Raw genomic sequence first — 22,022 nt, 5'->3', positions numbered from 1 at the left:
GAGAAACCGCATTTAAAATCTTACTCTTTAGAACATTTATCTATTTCTTACCTGTAACAGGTACTTATAAAGTCTATAAAAGTTTAAAAACAATTCTGGCCAAGATACCCAAACAATGTGTAACACACACTTAAAAGTGCTTCACTAGGTTCAGGGGAAAAAATAGATGGGACATTGAGAAGTCCCAAATTTGTATGGGTAACATTTCTGTTGATTGTGAATATAAATCTACCTTCCCCACAAACTGCAGCTCAGAATATCTTATCATCATCATTTATACACAGCTTCATGCAGCGAGATGTAGGAAATACATTTCATTCATACAGATTGCATGACTTCAAGGAAAATGCAGTTAAGAGTTGGAGAGTTCAAGCCAAAGCCATGAGAGTTTGAACAATAGGCTTGTTTGGTTTCAATGATGCATTTTCTTGCTGCGCCCAATCCTGACCAGCAACACTTGTGCTGCATTTGACATTATTACTCCTGTTTCACTACATACATAATTCCTTGCAGACTAAATGCAATCTATACATCGTATGTGCAGTCCAGTATAAATAAATGATTCCAAAGGTAGCAATCTTCAGATTGTGCAAATACAAAGTAGCCATTTCTATTCAGAGACTGCACACTACACTGATTTGTCAACACCTCTTGTTAAAAAGTGAGAGTTACTCTGGTAAGTATGCCTTTTGTCATACAGAGCTTTTTCCTTTAATGTCCATCTTGATGCTAGCTTCAGACTGTTTACTTATTTGCTCTTCTGTAAAAGTGATGTAGGAATATACGAGGCTTCCAGCAATACTGCAAAACATTAGCATTTAGAATTAATAAACAAAAAACTTCTTCATGAAATATTAAATTGGTGGTCAGTACCGTCGCAGCCATGGACACCCACAAGGCCCTCACTAAATTATTTGTGTCCCCCCAGCCAGGTATCTTGTCTCTTCACCCACATACCATCCACAGTCCAGTTTGCATTTCTTCCTACAGAGAAACTGCACATATGTACCATGTTTTATTTCAGCCCTAGTAACAAAGGTGGAATTATTTTAATTCCTCCTATATTGTGTATATGGTGAAGGATAGAAAGTTTTGAATGTGAGGACATGTTGTAAGTATGTGTGAGAGGTACGTTGGGAGGTTACCTGTTTGCTCAAGGATCTGCTGCTGGATACTTGATAGCTGAAAATAGCTGGGTTTTAAACCCAAAGGTCTCTTCCTACATTAAATACTCTTGCCTCAAATCATTGGCATCTTCAGGGGCTCACATGACAACATGTACATCACGACATGACAGGTCGTCCTTACAACCACAATTGAGCCAAGAAATTTTGTTCCTATGTGAGACAGTTGCTAAGTGAGTTTTGCCCCATTTTACGACCTTTCTTGCCACATTTGTTAAGTGAACCCCTGTGATTGTTAAGTTAGTAACACAGTTGTAAATCTGGCTTCGCTATTGATGGCTTGCCAGAAGGTGGCAAAATGTGTTCACATTACCCCAAGACACTTAAATCGTCATAAATATGGGTCAGTTGCAAACATCTGAATTTTGATCCTATGACCATGGGGATACTGCATCAGTCCTAAATGCGACAAAACGGTCATAAGTCACTTTTTTCCGTGCCATTATAACTTCCAACGGTCACTAAATGAACTATTGTAAGTCGAGGACTACCTGTATATATTTTGGGCAGAAGCTGTGATGCAAGTACATAATTGCGTCATTTGCCTAACAATGTCCTGACACATGTAATATTTTTTTACCCTTTCATAGCTTGTTATGTATACTTATGCCTTAACTTTGCTTTATTCCTACCAGCACTCTTATAGAAGGGGCTCCCATTTAAGGCCCTAGTGAATACTAGAAGGAAATGGTAACAGCCATCTATAAATAGCCAATGAAAAAAAATAAAAACTCCATTATTTTAATACTTGCACTTGTGATTACATAAAAAATACAATTTTATCAGAATTGTTGATTTAAAGTTAACCTTCCTAAATCCAGTCTTCCAATTTTTATTGTAATATATTTTAATTTCTTGATACAGAAATAATTTAGTGAATAGGCTCATTATAAGGCTTTCGTTCTAACCAACATAAGGCAAGAAAGACAGTAATTTAAACAATGTCAATGATAGTACTCAAATGAGGTATGTAATTGTTTTTATTATTTATGTATTAAATTTATTTGCCACCTATTGCACCACAAGGAGTCTACATCCTTGAATTATATCATTTATAAACAGATACCCTTCTTCAGGTAAGAAAAATCCATAGCAGAAAAAACAGACTCCCATGTGAACAAACTTAAATCTCATATATCAATAAAAAAACAGTTAACTAGCAATCCATATGATTAAATAATCCCAGAAGCCAAGCAAAGCCTACAACTGTCATTCAGACACAGTTCTCCAACATATTCTGTAGTTCTATGCAGCACAGTAATATATTAGAATGCATTTCATTTTTTTGTTATGTAAATGTTATTTCTTTAATTTTCCCTACCTTTTCATCTGCAGCTCCCAAAATGTGTACCAATTTATGAAAAGTACCATAATATTAATCTTAACAGTTCCTTAAATGTAATATATTTCCACGTTCTATAGAACTTACGGTATTTCCAGGCTAGCTGCTACAGCAAAGCTACTATAAGCACCTTTTCATAAACTCCGTAATTAACTTGCATAATTTGCCCATTTATTTCTTTAAAAGGTAGATACTCTACTTACCTAATATTTAATCCTACAAAATTTGTCCATGTGAAAATATAATCTCCTCCAAAGACCATTCCTATGTAAGTTATTAGTATATTCTGGAAGTAAAGAAATAAACAGAATTTAAGCTTTTAAACAGAATGCTTAAGTAGACTTCTTAGAAAGAAGGATATTATGTTCATAAATTGCCATAATACTTTAGAATTTCTGTAAGAAATTGCATGAAATCCCACAGCTTTACCCACATCACCTCCATCTGTCAGGCTTAGCTTTTCCTATACATACTGCATTTGTTAAACAAAAATTACCATTTCTCTCTCACATAAATAAAAGCCAATTCAGATCACAATCTTTTCTATATCAGGCTAATACAATATTCTCCATTATTTTCTTTTCAATTCAAGAAGTAGAATATGTTCAAATATACAAATTTAAAGAGCTTACCTTAATACAACCAACGATTGTAGTTGTAAGGGCAGAGTTATACTGAGTGCAAAGTACTGTTGAATACATCAGAATAAACCTATATAAGATAGACAACATTTTGACAATCAATTTAATATAATTCAGACATGGACCAAAGACAGATGAGTAGTCAGTTTCTGGGAAACCAGAAACTGACTACCTAATTCCTGAAATTTTGGCAACAATGTTTAACAATACTGGGTTAGAGTCCCTTTTGAAGTGCCTTAGACACCCCAAAATCATTAGATGTGATTTGATGCGGGAGCAAAACTCCCAATGGTGATTATCCATACTTTTATTATGAAATAAGATCCAAACAGAGTCTTTGAGTCCTAACATATCCATTTTGCTTTTGAGTCTGTTCCTAAACTTTTAACCACTGCCCCACTCTGCAACATATATTATTTCTCTCTCTCAGTGATGTCCCTGGAGAAACAGTTGTGTTCCTGAAGGCACTATTCAAAAAGAGGGGGGGGGGGGAATTAACCACTTTTGAATTTGAGAAAGCAAGTCATTTAGATTTGTAAAATAGCAGGCATACTTAGTTCATGGAACACAAATTCATGGAGGAGGAGGAGGAGGAGGAGAAAGGAATTTTCAGCTTTAAATTCTCACTCTATATTTAGTCCAGAAGAATTATAATAAAAACAATCCAGAATATATTCCAAAGGATATACTGGAATCAGGCATTGCCCCTTTTTGCTACTATCAAAGCATTTTGGAGATTAAAACTACTGAAATATGCATAAGATACTGTATATCAACAACAACTGTTTTCTGATGCTGTACTAATCTGCCATATTTGATTATATCAGAAAATCCTATATATTAAAATAAAGTTGCCAGAAAGGCTTTAATTCATTGGGGAAGCCAAAAATAAAATATTCTTACCCCATCACACAGGAGAGTGTAAATTGTGCAAGGAAAAGGGTATCTGCCCAACCTTTATATTCCATTGCCTGAAAACAAATTGTACATATATTAATAGAAAGACAAATAATCAGGAATATTTTTCATACTAGTTCATCCAAGTAAGATTAAAAAAAATGATAGTGTCAGAATTCATAGACCAAAACCTAAATGCCTTTTGTACGGAATCTTATACAGTGAAAAATTGTTCATCTCAACGGGAACTAATATTTAAAAATAAAATCCAATCCTGTATTACTCTGTTAAGTAGAAGTACCTGATAAGAGAGACAATAGCAATTATAAATTATAGCAGATTTGTTTAATAGTGTGTATCATAATACCATAACGCCTGGCAAACATTTTGCCTAACATATAGTACAGCCGATCAATCTTTTTTTAATATTGTACCATTATTAACCTCAAGGAAAAATATAAATAGATAAAATTTTATTTACTTATTAAATTTTTATGTCATCCATCTCCCTATAAGGTGATTATTGGTGGTTAAAATGAAAAAAAATCAAAATATATTTTATCATACTCCTTTTTAGAGATTATCTAGCCATCTCTATTACACAATATTCAAGTTTCCTTTTTTTTCAGCTGCCTCTGCAGCAAAGATCAAAAAAAATTATCCAAAGATCTGTGAATTTCAATCGTCTATAATGAAACTATGACAGGAGGTCCTTCCCATAAATTAAAATGTCTTATGTCTTGTTTGCAAAAGATTTCCTTAAATGTTAGAAGTAATTTCTGGATAAGCTTTTGAGGAGTAGCTGGACTTTGAATAGTCTCTTTTATTAAAGTCATAGAGCTACAAGCAGCGATGACTGAAAAGTGATGATGGACTGATACAATCTGCAGCAGGAGCCAGTTCAGAGCACCTGGGATTTTGCACAAAAGTGCAAAGGGAATGCACACCTTAGGATACACCAGTGGTTCTCAACCTTTTTAATGCCGCGACCCCCAACCGGTTGTAAGTCGAGGACTAAACCGGTCGTAAGTTGAGGACTACCCAACCGGTCGTAAGTCGAGGACTTTCCCTGCCCGGGAGCGCCGCGCATGCGTGGTTCCTCCCCCTGCGCCAGCCGAGGCGTAGCTGGCAAGCGGCAGAGACGGAGCAGGCCGACCACCAGCTGGCCCAGCCCAAGGGAGGTAAGGCACCCGCCGGAAAAGGGGAAAAAAAAGGCGGACAGCTTTGCTTGGCGACCCCCGTGAAATGGTCGATCGACCCCAAATGGGGTCGCGACCCATAGGTTGAGAACCGCTGGGATACACAAAGAAAGCTTTAATACAGAAAGCGGATTGGGTCTAAGGAATGCATGTCAATAAAGTCCCACAGCTCTACTCAATACACCTTGGCAAATTTTACTCACAAAACAAGATTATCTCCTCCTCCTCATGAATGCAATGTTCTGATTAGGGAAGTAAATACCTTTTTATTGATGTCTATCTCCGCAATAGGGAAGAAACTTTACGCTTCTTCTAACAAGGGTCTTATTTCAAGTGAACAATTACTTTGAGTTTCTGTTATGTCTTTTAAAATCTTCCCTTTCACATTCCATTGCAATACAGCCTAATACCTTCCTATTGAAAGATAATGGAACAGAGCCTGGCTGGCAGAGACTTGTTTACGTCAACGATGTAGTATAATGCAGTGTTGATTTATTTACTTAAATTTATTTATGTATTAAATTTGTTTGTTGCCCTTCTCGCCGCAAGGCAAGGCAACCCTGCACATATCTTGAGCCAGTCAGGAGGAAGAAGGTATGTTGGATATGTTTGCCGGCTTGAGTTATTTGTAAAAACAAAATAATAATAGAAAAATAAAAAAGGTGGGATATAAATAAAATGACAGCAGTTTGGATTTCCTCCCTAAAATCCCACTCCAAAAGACACTTTTCAGGTCACACTATGTAAACTGCTTCTCACAAGCTTTTTCAAATCTAGCCTGAATGCATAACCTAAATGCCTTGCACATAAAAGCTTTATGTCTACTGATCTGCCGATAGTTTTACTTACAAATAAAACGGTTCAAAAATGGAGTACAGATTCCTGCCTTTGCTCCCTTCGTATCTGGGGGGAGAGGGATGTTTTCTCCGCTTGCTTTCTATGTGCAGCATTCATTCACAGAGAGCAGAATGGAGAACTGGATCCCACCCTAATCCATGTTTAGGAAACTTCATGAAATAACATGAAAAGCTCATTATAGGAGCAATTCTAACCCAAACATTTGCTTGCGGTGTAGGTTTCTTCTTGCAGATATTATCGCAGAAAAGATGAACTTACAGTCTGAAAAGGCTCAATTTAATTAGCATTTTGCTTTGCCACGTCTACCATCGTAAGAGGCAGGCAAAGAAGAAAGATTCAAAGAGTGCTTTAGAATGGAAAATTTATTCCACAAGTTCCAAGTTTATTACAGTCATTGATCCAATATTTTACACAAAGCCAGAATTATAAAGTATCAAGAAAATTAGGACACACAGGAAAAGATAAAATAGATATGTAAAGTGTGTAAAGAGTTGAAGTGTAATTCCTAAGGTAGTAGAATGAGAATAAAATAACATTAAAAAGAAATAATAAAAACCTATCAATAAAATATATGTACTTGGGTATTAAGCACTACATTTATAAAAAAGGCAAACCTTAGACTGTTAAGGAAAACTTTATTAAGCATAATTTCCCAGTGAGCTTCGGTAAAATCAAAAGAAACACTTAATTGGGGGGGGGGAATAAATGCTATAATGCTTTTACAATCTAAACATTCACACAGAAGAACACTGGAGAGAAAAGTAAATATAAATAATATACCATAATTTATTTGCAACATGCTTAGAAATAGCCAGTGAAACATAGTTCTGGCAGACTTTATTTTATTAATAAAATTTGTTTTATTAGCATTTTTTAAAAAGCATGAAAGCTACTAAAAATCAAGAGTTTCAAGAGTATCGAGATCTATTTATTAATTTAAAAAAACGTGTTTTCAGAAAATCATAAAAGCTTTTGATAGATTCTTTGACCCACCAGAGTTTCTACTTTTAGAAAATCTTTTGAACATTTCAGAAATTGTAACCTGGTATATGTTGCAAAGACAAGCTTTGGTACTGTCTTTATTTCCAATAAGGAAGGAATTTCCAGTTTGGGATGCCAGTACATCCCAAATACTCTAGATCTCAGAAGCTTTCTTAGAAAATGAAAATAAAGGTGACTTCTGTCCAGTGCTAAATATGCCTAAAAAAAGTACAGATAAAAGGGGCTAATAGGAGGCCCCCTGCAGGAGAGAGCATCAGGTAATATTCTGATATTTCAAAAGTTTGTATCTAGTTATAGCTCAGGAGTGGGCAATTAATTTTCCCAATGGGTCACATGAGAAACTGTGGCTCTGTTGTGGAGGGATGAATTAATAGAGTTGTAAATGTGCATAGGCACGCATGCATATATGTAAATTGAAAAAAAAATAGCCTCCTTCAAAATAAAATCAATGTGGTTATATTGCATGCATGACTTACACTTATTTGCATTTGATTTCTAATTTCCAATTGATCTTACGCAGGCCAGACAGGAACAGCCAAAGGGCTGGATATGGCCCAAGGGCTGTAAAATGCCCAGGTCTGTGATAACCCAAGCTGATCATATTTGTGAACAAAATCTTCTAATAACCATTTGGGGAGAATGATGATCCTAAGATTTCACCAGCCAAAAAAAAAAAAGGTTCCCACAAGAGAATATTGTGCGCCTTCTCTCTTCATCTTAGTCGACAATCACTTAAATATGAGCCAGCAGTGTGCTGCAGCTGCCAAAAAAGCCAACACAGTGCTAGGCTGCATTAACAGAGGAATGAAATCAAGATCACGTGAAGTGTTAATACCACTTTACAATGCCTTGATAAAGCCATACTTGGAATACTGCATCCAGTTTTGGTAACCAAGATGTAAAAAAGATGTTGAAACTCTAGAAAGAGTACAGAGAAAAGCAACAAAGATGCCTAGGGAACTGGAGGCTAAAACATATAAAGAACAGTTGCTGGAATTGGGTATGTCTAGTTTAATGAAGAGAAGGACGAGGGGGGACATGATAGCAGTGTTTCAATATCTCAGGGGTTGCCAGAAAGAAGAGAAAGTCAAGCTATTCTCCAAAGCACCTGAGGGCAGGACAAGAAGCAATGGATGGAAACTAACCAAAGAGAGAAGCAACCTAGAACTAAGGAGAAATTTCCTGACAGTTAAAAACAATTAACAATTAATCAGTGGAACAACCTGCCTCCAGAAGTTGTGAGCTAATATTGGATGTTCTTGCTTTGACAGCTACAACACTGGAAGTTTTTAAGAAGAAACTGGACAGCCATTTGTCTGAAATGGTATAAGGTTTCCTGCCTGAGCAGGGGATTGGACTAGATGACCTCCAAGGTCCTTTCCAACTTTTTTTTATTATTACTATTATTACTATTACTATTATTATTATTATTATTATTATTATTATTATTATTATTATTATTATTATTATTATTATTTGCTTAGTATCAAAAGAAAAAGAAAAACTTTTGACCCATAACCACAGATGAGCTGGAAAATAGGATTTTAAAAAAGTATAACAGAAACATACCTATCATGAATTTTATAATCACAGCAATAATTAGATTTTATGCCACAAAATATTTTCAGTTCACTGGAACCACTGATATAACTAATGTATCCCACAATTGTTCATGGCTGACACATAGCCTGCTAATTTCACTGACAAATATTTTCCTCTTGTTAAAACTTCACCAACAAAAAAATACAACAATCCACTCTTTTCACAGGTTACAATTTGCACTTACATACTGTATCAGTGCATAATAAGCTAACACATAAAGGGAGAGAGGCTCAGCCCTAAATATAATTTTATTATGAACAACCCTGTGATTTCCCAGGCCTCTGAATATGTACTTGACTAAAACAAATTCTAGAATACAGCACAATACTCACATTCTTCTCTTTTAATATACAAATCTCCCAACACAAACAGCAAGAATGTAAAAAAGTGGATCCTATGTGCAACATTTAAGTCACTGAAAACAAATTCACTATTTTTTTCTTGAAAAACACATTCCAATGTTTTATAATAACCTTTTTACCAGATAGTACCATCAACATCTTAATTTCTATTTTCAAACAAATGATTAATAATCAATGCTCATTTAAATCCTAAAAAGTCTAGTCATGGAGTTGTTATTAGGACTTGTATGTCTATTCTGCACACACACCCTTCCTCACTCTATGGCTTTTCCTCTACCCTAGCACTAGCCAAAGCCAATGACAGTAGCAGTAGTGTGTTTGTGTGGAACACAGGACTGAATTATCCCTCCATTTATGGTGAGAGAGGAACCTTGAGTTTAATTTGGATTGTCCTTTTAACCATAATACTTAGCCTTTGAAATCCCATTTCTATGTAGCAAAGGATATGATCCTGGGATTCTTTATTGACAGTTGCCTGACTACTGTTTTGTCCACCAGATTTTTTCTAGCAGCCTCAGGAGTCATAGATAGAAGCCCCATCCAAAAAAATTCTAGGATTGGAAACTGGCCTGTTGAAAAAAAATATATCCCACAAATGCCGTAGGAAACCATTTTCACAATGCTGCCAACAAAACGGCAGGAAGGCAATCCCAGAGATCAAGTTCAATGATGTTTTACCTTTAGTTGTTGAATATTGATTTATCCTAAACCTCTTTTGAAGGGTGACTTCTGTCAGCCCTATAGATAGACCAGACCATGAAATCAACTTTACAGAAAGACTACAATTACTTTTATTGAGATTGTATCTCCATCTCTTTCAATGAATTAGGGAAGAATTTGTCTGAGCCATTTCCAAACGTTATCTGGCCATTCTAGACTAAAATCGCTTGAACTCTTTTTCCCTCAGAAACGATTTGTGCATATCTCAATCAAAGCCATCTTCCTTATTCTCTATTACTTCTGGCTGAGCTTTCACATACACAAATTCGTGAGGCAGACACATTTATTCATTTGGGGAGGAGGAATCTCAAGGACTGAATTCTTCTAGAACTGAGAAGGGTTGCCAAGATTGGGAAGCTGCCAATCTGTGAGAATCATATGTGTATTTTTTTTTCTATCTACTGTTCCTTTGTGGTCAAAATTCAGGATTATCTTCATTTTGGGTAAATACACTACCTGAAACACTTCCCTTAGAAAAACAACTATAAACAATTAGGCATTGTCTGTATTCTGGCTGGCTGCCATTCAGAACTTGCTAGGCCTTGCTAGCGCTAAGTGTCTTGCTGCTTCTTTTGGAGCAGAAAAGATTCTTTAACTAGGATGAGGAAAGCCAAATTATACATATTCATTTACAAAAGGCCGTTTTGTTTAAACTTCTACGTAACACCACACTCTTTATTTTGTTGTTTGAAAAGAGTGAGTGCAAATCCAGTGGGAAAAACATGCCAGATTTAATATTTCATGTAATGTTTTATTTTTAAAAAATAAACCTAACTCAAAGCTACTAAAGCGAAGAATAATATATTTGAATTATATTCTAGGGCACACCTTGTTAACAGCAGCATAGAGATACAAAGTAAGCCCTGCAGTTGGAGTAGTTACATACATACAGTCACATCCTTGCCTTTTCTCCTAAAACGATGAAGACAAAGAAGTATTTGGGGAGGAATATAAATGCAGGGAACTGGAGAGACGAACTGAAATTCTAACAACAAAGGAAATATATTCCTGCAATCCTAAGAAATGCAGGCAGTTAATAAAATATTTGCTGTAAGATGTGTATTGATAAAATTAGAGACACTACTTCACAATAACCTAAAAATAATTTACTTGTTATACAGAAATTCACGTTTTGTATCTTTGTAGGAAGTGTGAGATACCAAAAATAAATATGCGCATTAGCATAAGGACACACTTATTTATTATACTGACATAGGCAAGCCACCATTGAAGTATCATTGCACCAATATGCTTTGTGTTAATTCCCCTAACATGGTGTCCACCAAAGCTGTACAACAATCAATCCCATAATTCTCAACCAGCATGATCTCCAACCACTAAGCTGGAGAAGCTGCACTGCAAGACCCAGTAGATGCAAGCATTGCTCTTTTCGGGTGCAAGTACAATATCACAAAAACAGCAGTTATTTTACTTCTCTCATTTGTATGTTAGTTGCATCTGATACCTAATGGATCAACTGGAGTTACTCTATTCATTCTTAATGTTATTAGTGTTTGTTATTTATTCTTAATGTCATTAGTGTTCAGCTACTTTCCAAGTTCAGGATTTTATATAATTTCTTTCTTATGTGCCAAATCTGTATTGTGCTTCTTTAACTGCAACCATGATAAATAGTTGGTAAATGCTTTCTTTCCTTCTATTTTGATATATTCATTTTTTAAATGTAAGCCACTTCGGAAAGAGGCACATAAGTAAAAAAAAAAAAACCTAGGACCCCAAAGGAAGAGAATCAAAGTCTGCCACATTTAGACATATTGGCAAGCAATCTTGACAAGCTGTATTCTATGTCCTAAATTTCCAAATGATATGTAGAAGAATATTTCATAAAATGGAATTATTTATATAGTTTTGGTGTAAAACTTGCATTCTGGATTTTATTTTTTTTAAAAAAGTTACCTTTTGTGCATCTCCTGTAAAGTAGGCAATGCCCAAAGTAGGAAGAATCATGAATAGTGCATTGTAATAAAGGAGACCATATTTTCCCAGCTCCTGGGAATGGAAAAAAAACAAAACCAGAAATGTATCTTAAATGAAAAATACATTACATAGAAAGCTACACAAATAAGAGTGTAGGTATCCCATCCAAATAATGTGATTGTTTTTATCATATCCTTAAACACATACCAGGTTCATACTCATGGCACAAAGAATATAACAGAAAATATTGTGCAGCAATATAATTGATATCTTCTGCAGTTTGGTGCCTATTTAAAAAATACATTAAATGGACATATAAGTGAAATACACATCACATTTTATTCTTCATTCTGCCAATCTCTAACAGGGATAAATATTCAGAGAAAACAGTACTTTTTACCCACAGATTCAGGGTGTAAACTGGATGAGTTTTTAATCTAGTAGTTTTCTGATAAATATGGAGAATAAACTTAAATCTGCCCTTCTTAGACTACATATTTGCCTGAAATAACTTGTATCCTCTCTGCAAGAAATCTATCTCAATTAACCATAGCAAGCTGTTAACTCAGTTAATCCACAATTTGAAAGCATATGATCTAATCGACACTTATCCACTTTCACAGCTAGCAAGCCAGCTCTCAATTCACTCTGCTTAGAAAGCAACCCGTTACACTGGTTACTTAAACTGGTGATAAGTCACTAAACCATCTTATAATTATATAACAGTTCCTTAAATATGTGTGAATAACCAAGTAATCTTATAATAGCTAGGTAACACTAGTATACCACTGCATTTTAGTAACATCATCTTAGTTGCTTATCCTGTTTCACCTAACCTTAAAAACCACAGGTTTTCAAGATTTTCTGCAGCTAAATATGCAGTCTACTGTGCATAAAGTCACAGTAAAAATAGTTGGGTACTATTGTGCCGCAGAATGTGTTAATGCTTCTGGTGTTATTGAACCCAAGGACACCAACAGTATTGTAGTTGTCCTTTGGTAGAAACAGAAGTGCTGATTGAGAGCAGCAGTGAGGAAGATATTACTCTCCAAATATAGCTAAATTACATCTCCCTCAACAAGGAATTGAAGAATACTTTGACAAATTATACACGGAAGCCTTTAAAATGTTTCAAGCATCAAATTTCACAAGATGCCCCATCTCATGCCTGAAGTGCAAAAAAATCTGTTTCAAGGTTGATAAAAAAATGTTTCAAGCTTGAGATCCTTCCAAAATATTAGAATTTTGAGGCAGGGTGTTTCATGAAATTTTGTGCTTGCAATATTTCAAAAGGAAACATTTTGCACATCACTAGACACAGAACAGATCAACCTATGGAATAGCTTACCCCACAGCAACAAAAAAAATTACATTTTTATTTATCTTTTACTGATCAGCATAGCAACATGAAGCAGTGAGGGGAACCCTACCTTTGAATCTAGCTTCTGTTTCACATAGGCACCATTTGCAGCTGTCAAGACATCATTGATCAAGATAAAAATGTAACCTTCTAGATCAAATGCCAAATCAGAACTATGGAGAAGAGATATTTAAATTGCAGAAAATTCGTAACATTTACAAATACAGAACTAACATAATTTACAACAATCCTGCAAGTTTGTAAACAGTATTCCAGAAAAGGGTAGGCATCTGATGAACCCTGATATATATGCTCTAACTTGATATAAATATGATCAATGCTGCACTTGAATAGATAACTGATTTCCTGTAAGAGATTGGAGGAAGGAAGGGTATAGCCACACTTTTTTCTGTGTACAGTCTGTTCTTCCTTAATGGGTGAGTCACACCACTCAACAAAATGTAAATATATCTAACTGGGCAGTGCTCTAAGTTCAAAATAATTCAAAGTGGATTTAAAGATTTAAAGATATAACCTGCAACTTAAAATAAATAGAATGAGACAATCACAGATTTGTTATGGAACATGAAAACTATAACAGTGGCTGAAAGCAGCAGAAGAAAATGGCTAACTTCCTTAGCCAACGTAAGTGGCTATTAATCCTTGAGATGTTAAGAACTACAACTTTCTGCTTGTCTTGCTAACTCATCCTGATGAAATATTCAACAAAATACAAAAAGCCCTACCGCTAGACTACAGAGAATTTTTTTAAAAAATATTTCAGACAATACACTCTTTCAATAGTTTCTAACTCTATTGTTTATTCTTTGCATGGGAATTTATATATTAGAGAAACAAACTTTCCATTTTTATTTTAATTCAGAAGTACACCTGCTTTATTATTTTAGTTCTACAGTAACAGGAAATAACTTACATTTGCACTCTCTTTTCACCATTCAACAGAATCTAAATGATAGGAAACTACTTAACATTTTGGTATGAAAATAGGAAAAAAGCATTAGCAAAAAAAATCAAACCATACCTTGCAGCTACAAATGCACCAATTATCATTGCAAATACTGTCATCCGAATTCCCCAAGAAAATTTTTTCCTAAAAAGAAAGCTTAATCATTACTGCAGCAAATTTTCAGAAATTCTCAGTGCTTTTCTGATTGAAAACAGTTAACTTTCAAGAAATCAAGATACAGCAATGCTGTTGATGTGCTTTCCACCAGGTCCTGTGTATGTTACTATAGCAACAGGGAAGATTACTATCTGCTTCCCTAGGTTCTTTGCACTTAGCCCAAAGATGATCCAGACTTTGCAAGCAACCTGACCATGTTTACAAACAGCACATTCAAGTTTTTAACCTATGAACTACACACAAAAAAGGATGGTTATCTACAAAAAACAAACAAAATTATGCACTAAAGTTCAACAGAATTAAAGAATTTGCTGGACTTTCAAATGTGAAAAATACACAACACATCCATGCTGCTCATTGAAAAGACAGAAATAATAGATGGTTCCACGTGGCTTTACAGTTCTCTTGCTTCCTACAGTACGACCATGAAGCATAATAAATTTGGCAGAACTGTGCCCAACACAGACACATGAAACAATATATATAGTGTTTTTTTAACTCACTTGAGTAAGATTCCTTCTGCAAACATTGTAAACAGAATGGAAAACCGTCTCAGGACTGTAAACATTGGCAGACTAAGAAAGAAAATAAAAAAAAATGTTTTGAATAAGCTAATCCTCTTGAGATGCCCTAAATCAGTATTCTCATACCAAGCTAATCTAGATAAACCATTATAAGCACTAAATAAGAAAAGTATAAGCAGGAAAGATTGCCTCCAACACTGCCAGAAAGAGTAAGAAGAAAAAAGACGATCTGCCAAGTCTGCGCTAGCATAACCCCAAAAGTAAAAAAAGTTTTATAAATAAATATGAAGCTCAAAAACATAGACAAAGTAGCACATTTCTACTAAACTGTTTATGGACAGATTATTAAGGAATACATGTATTTGCTCCAAATCTTATTCCCTTGAAATGAGATAAACTCCAAAGTTCTGAGTTTACACTTATATTTAACAATATTCCATAACCACTTGATAAAGGTCACATGTCCCAGTATCTTTCTGTACATAGCAGTGTATTGTATTTCTGAGATAAGATAGTAGAACAGCAGCTTGTCAAAGTAACTTCTCAGAACCGAATACTTTTAAATGCTTCTTTTAAAGGCTTCATTAATATATATATAATTAAATACAGGAATATGGTATGAGACTTTAAGATATCTTTGTTTTAACAAAGTAGTCCAATTAAATACTACGTAATATTTCAAGAACTTTACAAAAGTCTCCTAATAATATTATTATTTTCTGCTTTAGGCCTTTTGTCAGCACCATCCTAAATTTTGTTTTCAACCTAGTAAATGTCTCTAACAAGGCATTCAGATGGAGTATAGGCAGGAATGTCTGTGTCATGGAAACAACAGCCACAGTTATGCCCATGTGCTGGGGAAGCTACAGTAGTGGCCAAAATTGGTTAAGTTTCCACCAATTTTTCTTCTAATTTCTTTATAACTGTAGCCTTGTTCACTTAATAATACTATTTTACATCGCTTTCTGGGCAACCAGTCAACTCTTTGCACCATTACTTTTAATTTTATTACGTTTTACAAGCTTACCAAATGAAAGAACACAAAAAAAACTCAACCAACTTGATAGCGGTCACATAACACACTGACAAATGTCCTCCTCAGCTTCAATACATGACATCAATAACTGAATCCTACTGTGATCTGATTGGCTCATTGCCAATACAAGATGACACCTGAGTGGCTCTCTAAACACTCATGCTCATTGGCTACAATCAGATGAAGGAAAGCTACCTGATATCAACCTAAGCGAGTTGTGCTTCCTTTTTCTGGTTATTTAGCTATAACCTTTCATAGAATACAGTACAGATAATTGAACAAACTTTGTTGCATTACATTCTTGATTAAATTATATTTCCATTGATATATATAGTTTTATGGTACTACTCCAAAAAAAAGTGCTGTTATTAGCCATCAAACCTCAAAATACATTTTTCCAAAAGGTTTCCACAATTTTGGCCACTACTATACAGTCAAACTTACTTTTGTTGCACATAGAACTGGACTGCTCTAACACTCATTGTGTGCTTTTGAAGTATGTCAAGTACTTCAATTACACCCTAAAAAACAGACGCAGAAAAGTAGGAAGAAACTGCAGATCAGTACTCCACTATGAAGCCTACCCAGAAAATAAAAAGGTAAACTGGAGGATGAAATATCTAAGTTAAGGTAGTAGTAAAAAGTGACACTTTGCTATTTATTTTATTTATCTTTTTTTAAAATCCTGGCTTACAACGTTGGGAGATGTACAACGAAAATAATTTAAAAAAACACAAATATTAAAAAATAAACAATGTAAAGCAGTGATATGAGTGCAAAGAGTGCCCATAACAACCAACTGGAGCCAGAGTCTTGTTGGAATAGGAAGGTTTTAATGATCTTATTAAATAGAAGGGAAAGAACCATTTCATTTCCCATAGATATTTATGTTTTTATTTTATTATAAGTGGCACTTTGTCATTTCAATCAGAAAATAAATTGATGTTGCTTAAGAAAACCACATTCTTTAATACTGGAGAGAACACAAAAGACAAAATGCCATGGACCACAGAAACAACAGGGACAGAACTAATTGGTAACATGGTACTTAATGCAACCTGGTCTGTGCTATTCAGGGCTTCATAAATGATAACATCATTCTGAATTGGGCCCATAGGCTAACAAAAAGCCGCTGTAGGGATTTTAGAATTGGTATTATTTTCTAATGGTGGGATTGGCTCATTGGCAATTGATCTGCTGCTTTCTAGGTTATCTCCAAAGGCAGCACCACATGGAATGTCTGCACTATGTTCAACCACATGTTGTTTTTTAGGCCATGTGTTTCTATTGTTAGGACATCCTGGTCAAGATAGTCATAACTGGCTACAAGCCAGAACTGGGCAAAAGCTTCCATCGGTTATTTGAATAGGAGTTATAAATCCAGGGGGACCCAATCCACAGACTAACTTCTTCAGGTGGAGCACAGCCCCATCCAGGATGATTACCAGGTCCATTGTTAATGGATCAACTTGATGTTTACAAATGCAACTTTGTCTTTCTACTTATATAACTGAATTTTAGTTTGTTTCTGCTTCATCCAGATTATAATGAGCTTCAGATATCAATTCAGGCAGTTTACACTCAGCAACACTAGTTCAATACAGGGTAATAATGTGAAAGTGAGTGTTATCAGCGTACTGATGATATTCAATCCTGAAATGACACAATCTTGACCTGACTTTATAGAGATGTTGAATAACACAAAGGAGAGCACTAAGCCTTGTAACACTCCACAATGGAATAGATGCAAGCTTGAGTGCTGCTCTCCTATTATTACTGACTTGGACCAGCCATTGGGTAAAATTAAACTCACCATAAAACAGTACTCCCAATTTGAAACCCTTATAAGTGGTCTAGCAAGATGCCATGGTCAATGGAGTCAATCCCCACCAAAAGATTTAAAAGCACTGAAGGAATCTTCCCCTTATCAAAGTCACAGCTGATCATCAATCATCATGATCAATGTCTATGACTGGGCATGAAACCTAACTGATATTTATCCAGATAAAATATTCTTCTAGGATCCTCTATAACTGAACATCTACCACCTTCTTTTTGCCAAAGATCTATGGCTGGCCTCATCAAGAAAGGGCACGTTATACCTCCCTCAACGTAGGCATTCTTCTTTACTTCAGAAAGGCATTGACAGTGTCCCAGTTCCAGTCACTCACAACTGACCAGAGAAGTTCAAGTGAACTGGGAAAGAGACAGAACAAACATACAGATGGTAGGGCTCAAATAGCACGTTACCTTTTATTTGTAATAATGCCTCAGCAGGCAGCAATGCCTAAGCAGGATGACTTAGTCCCCTACGTCAAGACTTAGGTAGGGGATTTCAGTGGCAAAGTAAGGCCAACTGATACCCTAAAAACAGCTCAACAATGGTGGTCTTCATGCCCTCCATTGCTCAACTGACAAGCTATGAAGATTCAGTAAGGATTGATAACTAAAGTCAAGGGTGGCAGTGAAAAAAATAAAGGCACAATAGGATAAGGGGAAAACTCTGTGTTGCCCCCCTTAATCCAGGGCTGGATTAAACCAGGATATTCCAGGATGGCTAGCTAGGCACAGATGTAAAAAATATATAACTTGGAAGAAGCACTGGCAAACCACTTTCAGTAACATTGCTAAGCTAACGGCATGGATGCAGTCACAGATGGCTAATTTGAGAAAATATTTATTACTTAAGAATATGCATTTTCTATTGTAATTTTTCCACTTTTATGTTCCTGACTACAAATACAAGATTGCAGAGTAATATGTGTGTCTTGCCAGACAAATACTCCTACACATTCTTACTTGAAAATCCCAGTAAACATTAACAGGATTTATTCTGAGTTCAATAACTACATGACTGAGATGCAAGAGAATAATCTATATAGAAATCTAGCTGATATCACCCCTTTCATTATTCTTCGGGCTTATCAAGCACTCTTCCATTCGTTAAAAACACACTCCACCATAATATTCCAAGAGCAACTAGTATTTTGAAGTAATCAGAAGAAATATCTTTAGAGCTGAGCTCCTGCTAATACAGATAGTTTTTAATAAAAGCATAATAAAATTATAACCTCACAAATGTATAAAAGTTATCCATACTTCAATTTCTTTGTGCTGAACAGTCCTGTGATTTGGTTCCCAAAATAGAGAAGAGGTAGTGGAAAAGTCTAGAAAATTATAAAAAGGGATAAAATAGCACCCAATGAACAGATAACGTCGTCTTAAGACCTAGCATTTAAACAATGACAGTTTTGTAATGAACAGCTTTCATCAGGCACACCACAAGGGAAGCCTTAGAGGGGAAAAAAAGCCCAATGCTGTTTAAATATGGCTTAACGGCTTTAGCACATCAGATAAATATAATTTTGAAATCCAATTTACAACACAAGCACATACATCCTTCTTTTCTTCAAGACTTTGTTCATTTATGAAGCCATTAACAGAACATCTATTATTTCAACTTATGTTGGGCATGTAAAGGCAAAGTATTCATAAACTGAGGTCACGTTTAAATCAAGTCACTTGTTCATATGTGTACGTTAATAGCACACTAAGAATCTATGGCATGACATCAGTATAAATAAAGAAAACAGCTACTCTTAATACTGTTCCATGGTCTGCTAAACAAGTTCTTTTAATACGTAAATGGCCTCAAGATTCATAACTGGGGAGTTCTGACACAAATAAATTTCAGTTATGTGAAACAAAATCTTATCAAAGTTTACTCAGAAATAGGATCATTCATTTATTTATTCCAGCATACAGAGGATTGTATTTTAAGAGAATATTAATTGGAAATAAGTCCTTTTACATTTAAGTGATAATATTTCTAAAGGGAAAATTTTACATCACTTCAGGAAGAGGCAATAGGAGCCTGTGTGGAAACTTCCCTGAGCCTCTTTTAAAAGGGAAAAAAGAATTTAAACACACACACAGGGAAGCAGCATATACTGCAAAGTATTTCTTTTCAGAGAATATTTCTACTCCTCCACAAGCTCCATAAGCTTTTTTTAGAAGTATAGAAAATGGGTCGCCGAGGCTTACTCCTCTCTTAGGAAGGGTGCCAAAATATACATTTGGCATTTATCCATCTATTAGGAGAATAATCCTATACAAAATAAAGGCTAGAATTATGCATATTTAACAGCACTTTTTATGCATTTTAAAGTGTGTTCTGTCAAATACAACAATATTTGCCTTAGTGAAAGGATTATTCATTACTTCCATCCCAATAATTATTAGTTTTAGGAGAGAGGAAGGAGAGAGACAAGAAACACGCCGTACCTTTCGAGGTATATGTCTATCAAAATCTGGAAACTTGACTACCCTGAGTGCCTTTCCCACCCAAAGGACAACTACGGTGGCCAGCATCTGTAAGAGAAGGAAGAAAAATCACTAGACTGTCTCCAATTCCCCCTGCCCGCCCTATTAGAGAATTTCTGAAATGTAGACTTCAACGAACCTGGCCTAGTCCCACACAGAGCGAGGAAGGAAATCTGCAACAAACCACAAACATGTTAAACCGTACTAGACAGTTGAAACTTTGACAAATCATGCACAACAGAGAATGCTAGCCAGTGACAGGAGAAATGGCCTGCCTCTACCTTTACCCTCATTTAAAACAATTCTATAAGGGATGCACTTCGTGTTCTTTGCCCTTGCAACCAACGCCCTTGCAAACATAGCCCTAACATGTTCAGCACAAATGCACTTCCTATAGTACACCTATTCCACAAGCACGTCAAGATGCAAGGACACAGAACAATTAACAAGGTAAACTACAGGGCGTCTTTGGAGGCAAATTAAAACCGTGTAACGTCGAAGGAAGATTTCCAAAGAATCTTTAAAGCAAGGAGGGGAATGGAAGGGCAAGTGCAACCCCAAACTACTCCAGTCAGTCAGTTGGTCAGTCAGTTCTCTGGAAAAGTATGGCGCTGCGGACCGCAACCAATCCCTCCAAATTCAACCCGCAGAAATCAGCAAAACTCATTTCAGCCCCAGAGATCCTAATACAGGTAATCCTCGACTTACAATCACAACTGAGCCCAACATTTCAGTTAAGCGAGACATCTGTTAAGTGAGTTTTGCCCCATTTTACAACCTTTCTCGCCCCAATTGTTAAGCGAATCGTTGCCGTTGTTAGCACAGTAACACTGTTGTTCAGCGAGTCTGGCTTCCCCATTGACTTTGCTTGTCAGAAGGATGCAAAAGGTGATCACACACGACCTTGGGACATTGCACCAATCGTTAAGTAGGACCCAGCTGCCAAGCATCTGAATTTTGATCACATGATCCTGGGGGGGGGGGAAATGCCACAAAGGTCACAACTGTGAAAAAACGGTCGTAAGTCGCTTTTCCCAGTGCTGTTGTAACTTTGAACGGTCACTAACTGAACTGTTGTAAGTCGAGGATTACCTGTACGACAGGAGATCCCTGTCCTAGAGAAGAAAAGGCAACGGGCAACTTCTCAGCGGAGAGACCTACAAGTGGTTTTATTTGAGGAGAGGCTAAAAGGCGACTGCAAAACCTCCTGCCGGGCATCCACACTAGAGACGAGCGGGCGTCGCTGCCCTTCCCCGTTAACTGGGAGGCGGCTTTCTCCCAGAGCAACGGTCTGGGGCTTTGCAGAAGCCTCCGAGGCGGGTGAAAGCAGCTTCCCCGCTCAGCGGTTCAAGCAAGCAGGAGCCGCCGCCGGCTTCACCGGTCTCCCTCCCGGTTGCTGCATGCGTCGTTCTGCAACCCACCCGCCGCCACCCCGCCACCCCAGCCCCTAAAACTTCCACCGGGGCTAAGCGCCGAAGAACTTCGCCCGGGCTCGCCTCCTTACCCATAGCTGGTGAGGACGCTCTTGTTGACGATCACGATGAGGAATGAGCTGAAGCCGTAGAAGGCAGCGGCCAGCAGCTTGAGGCAGCCGGAGAGGCTCGAGGCCGCCGCCATGCGGTCGAGGAGTAGAGGCGCTCGACCCCGTCGATGATGCCGCTGGCTCCCTCGACGAAGAGGAAAGTGCGGTCGACGAACTGCAGACGCGTGCGGGCGGCTGTACCAACGTTCGCCCTGCAGTCTTCCCCCGCCTCGGTGCCTCCTCTTTCGGGCCCTCTCGCGCTCGAGCCTCGCTGAAACGTCGGCCTCGCCCTTCCCCGGGGGGGGGAAGGGGGAGGCCTGGCTTGGGTTTTCGGGGGAGAAACTGCTGACGGAGAGATCCTGTTACTT

At 36.8% G+C, this 22,022-nt stretch overlaps 1 protein-coding gene across 1 annotated transcript; it reads right to left on the bottom strand.

Annotated features, from left to right (window-relative positions):
• Positions 1 to 154: 154 nt before the first annotated feature.
• On the bottom strand, positions 155 to 21,749 carry SLC35D1 (solute carrier family 35 member D1). The gene is made up of 12 exons (XM_015829169.1): positions 21,637 to 21,749; positions 20,272 to 20,305; positions 20,094 to 20,180; positions 18,909 to 18,976; positions 14,753 to 14,824; positions 14,148 to 14,216; positions 13,176 to 13,278; positions 11,725 to 11,817; positions 4,071 to 4,138; positions 3,159 to 3,237; positions 2,730 to 2,812; positions 155 to 801 (listed from the first exon to the last, which is right to left on the bottom strand). Exons 1-12 carry the CDS (start codon positions 21,747 to 21,749, stop codon positions 693 to 695), a joined length of 978 nt encoding a protein of 325 aa, XP_015684655.1. The 3' UTR covers positions 155 to 692.
• Between the last annotated feature and the right edge of the window lie 273 nt (positions 21,750 to 22,022).

The sequence above is a fragment of the Protobothrops mucrosquamatus genome, unplaced genomic scaffold, assembly GCF_001527695.2.
Source record: "Protobothrops mucrosquamatus isolate PMUCROS unplaced genomic scaffold, P.Mucros_1.0 scaffold_18, whole genome shotgun sequence".
NCBI lineage: Eukaryota > Metazoa > Chordata > Lepidosauria > Squamata > Viperidae > Protobothrops > Protobothrops mucrosquamatus.
This window is presented reverse-complemented; position numbering and strand designations above follow the sequence as displayed.